Raw genomic sequence first — 2,019 nt, 5'->3', positions numbered from 1 at the left:
ACTTTTATTGACTTAGACTTTTGTTTAATATCATCAAATAACGAGAGTCGATTATCCAATCGATTCGGGTCGTGATGTAGTTAGAAACGAATGATTGAGAGACATGATTTAGAGTCAATAAGGCCTTATAATAATTGCTCCTAATAACATATGCTATTAGAAGCTTATGTTGTTTCTTGGCACAGTAGCAATCACTATCAAAGCTTTGTTTTCTATTTCATAATCCACTGATGCAACAATCGATGCATGACAATGTTTTTTGTTTCTTATTGATCTAATGAATCAATACATAACAATGCTTCCTATGATTCACTGTCACTGTGACTCCACAGAGGACAAAGAAAGAGCAACAACTGATGACAGCGAATGGCATCATCTCTCACAGGGCCATAAGCATCAACATGACGATTCCCGAACCGAGTCCGAGAGTAGCCTTCGCCTTCAGGCAAGCGCCGCTCGGTGTCGGCGGCGACGCTGTGGGGGCAGACGGCGGAGGAACGGAGCCTGGGGTCGAAGATGCCGGCGGAGGGACGGAGCCTGGGGTCGAAGATGACGGCGGAAGCGCAGAAGGCGAGCGTGGGGAGGGAGCAACAGGGGGGGAGCGGGGGGTGGAGGAGGGAGAAGGAGGAGGAGTTGAGGTCGGGGAGGCGACGTCGATCTGGAGCTTCATGCCACCAGCGCAGTGTCCGGGAATTCCGCAGACGAAGTACCTGGAGCCGGTGCTGTTGAGCGTGACGACGGTGTTGCCGCCGGTGCTCGTCGATATGGGGTTGCTCGTCGTGCACGAGCTGTAGGCGGCGCTCGACACCTCCAACACGTCATGGCTCGACGCATACTTGAATGCTGCATTCAAAAGGAGTATAGCTTCTAAGATATTTATGTTGCAATAAAAATGTGAATTTAATTATATACAATATTGAATATGATTTTGATTAAATATTGAGTTGTAGACAATTATATTTTTAATAAAAGATAAAGTTTAGATTAAACGATCAATTTAATACGTTTATTTTTTTACGCTTAACTATCAAAGTGTTTACTAACTAAGCAAGCTGACACGCTTACTCCTCTACTGATAAGCTAACCAGTGTACACAATAATTAGTTTTTCTATAAACATGATTAATTATATAATCTTAAAATATACTAAATGTAAATAATTATAAATGTTATAGTTTTTAGCTCTATTTATTAAATAATATGGATTAGAGGAGTTATCAATAAACATTACTTGCATTCATTGCTTCATTTATTACGTTCCAGGAGACCATCATCATCTAATCATATATGTTCATCACATGAAAGAATCTATTGTTACGGAAAGAACAACTGAAGAGAAGAATATGAGAGTTGGTTGCCATTGCATGCCAAGATCAAGAACTGCACTACTTGTGAGCATTCATAAGCTATCAACTCCCTCGCATCCTTCTTCTTAATTACCTCAGCGAGAATGTGCATAATATCATATACTTTGACATCATAAGCAATGTAGAGGGGAGGAAACGAGGAAGGAGAGGACTCACTCAGTGTGTCACCCACGCGGAATGCCTTGCCGGAGACCCACTGCGTGTAGTTAGTGGCGAGATCCCAAGAGCCGGCGGGGCCGCCGACGTCGTAGTTGGCGCCCATGGCAATCGCAGAGATGGCTGCCACCGTCGCAATCGCCAGTACAGCTCTCAGCATTGCAGCCATCGTCACAGAAACAGAAGGGGCTGCAGAGGAGATGCTTGATGAGCTAGAAGAAGAAGAAGAAGAAAGTGCTTATTGCGTGCTAATGATGAGAAGCTTGCAGAAGTTATATAGAGTTGGCGAGGGAAGACGGATTCGTGGAAGAGGAGAGAGTGATCGTTAAGTCTTCACCAAAAATAGTCAACGATTTGGGGCTGCCGAACAAAACGCGGGTGACAGACTGTGTCGTATGCCGGAAGTTGTTAGAATTTTGGGGCTGTAGTCTCGAAGCTTTCAATGTGTGTATATGATGTATAAATTGACTTGGTAGCTTCTTGGGATATTAATATGT

At 43.7% G+C, this 2,019-nt stretch overlaps 1 protein-coding gene across 1 annotated transcript; it reads right to left on the bottom strand.

Annotated features, from left to right (window-relative positions):
- Positions 1-243: 243 nt before the first annotated feature.
- On the bottom strand, positions 244-1,761 carry LOC135677732 (uclacyanin-3-like). The gene is made up of 2 exons (XM_065190112.1): positions 1,523-1,761; positions 244-843 (listed from the first exon to the last, which is right to left on the bottom strand). Exons 1-2 carry the CDS (start codon positions 1,689-1,691, stop codon positions 380-382), a joined length of 633 nt encoding a protein of 210 aa, XP_065046184.1. The 5' UTR covers positions 1,692-1,761; the 3' UTR covers positions 244-379.
- Positions 1,762-2,019: the final 258 nt, after the last annotated feature.

Source organism: Musa acuminata, chromosome BXJ1-6 (genome assembly GCF_036884655.1).
Source record: "Musa acuminata AAA Group cultivar baxijiao chromosome BXJ1-6, Cavendish_Baxijiao_AAA, whole genome shotgun sequence".
Classification (NCBI taxonomy): domain Eukaryota; kingdom Viridiplantae; phylum Streptophyta; class Magnoliopsida; order Zingiberales; family Musaceae; genus Musa; species Musa acuminata.
This window is presented reverse-complemented; position numbering and strand designations above follow the sequence as displayed.

Bases quoted from the DNA above. Each gene is read 5' to 3' on its own strand.
- LOC135677732 (XM_065190112.1), bottom strand. From the start codon at position 1,691: ATGGCTGCAATGCTGAGAGCTGTACTGGCGATTGCGACGGTGGCAGCC. The intron at 844-1,522 runs GTGAGTCCTCTC...TTTTGAATGCAG, and splicing joins CCGCGTGGGTGACACACTGA to CATTCAAGTATGCGTCGAGC.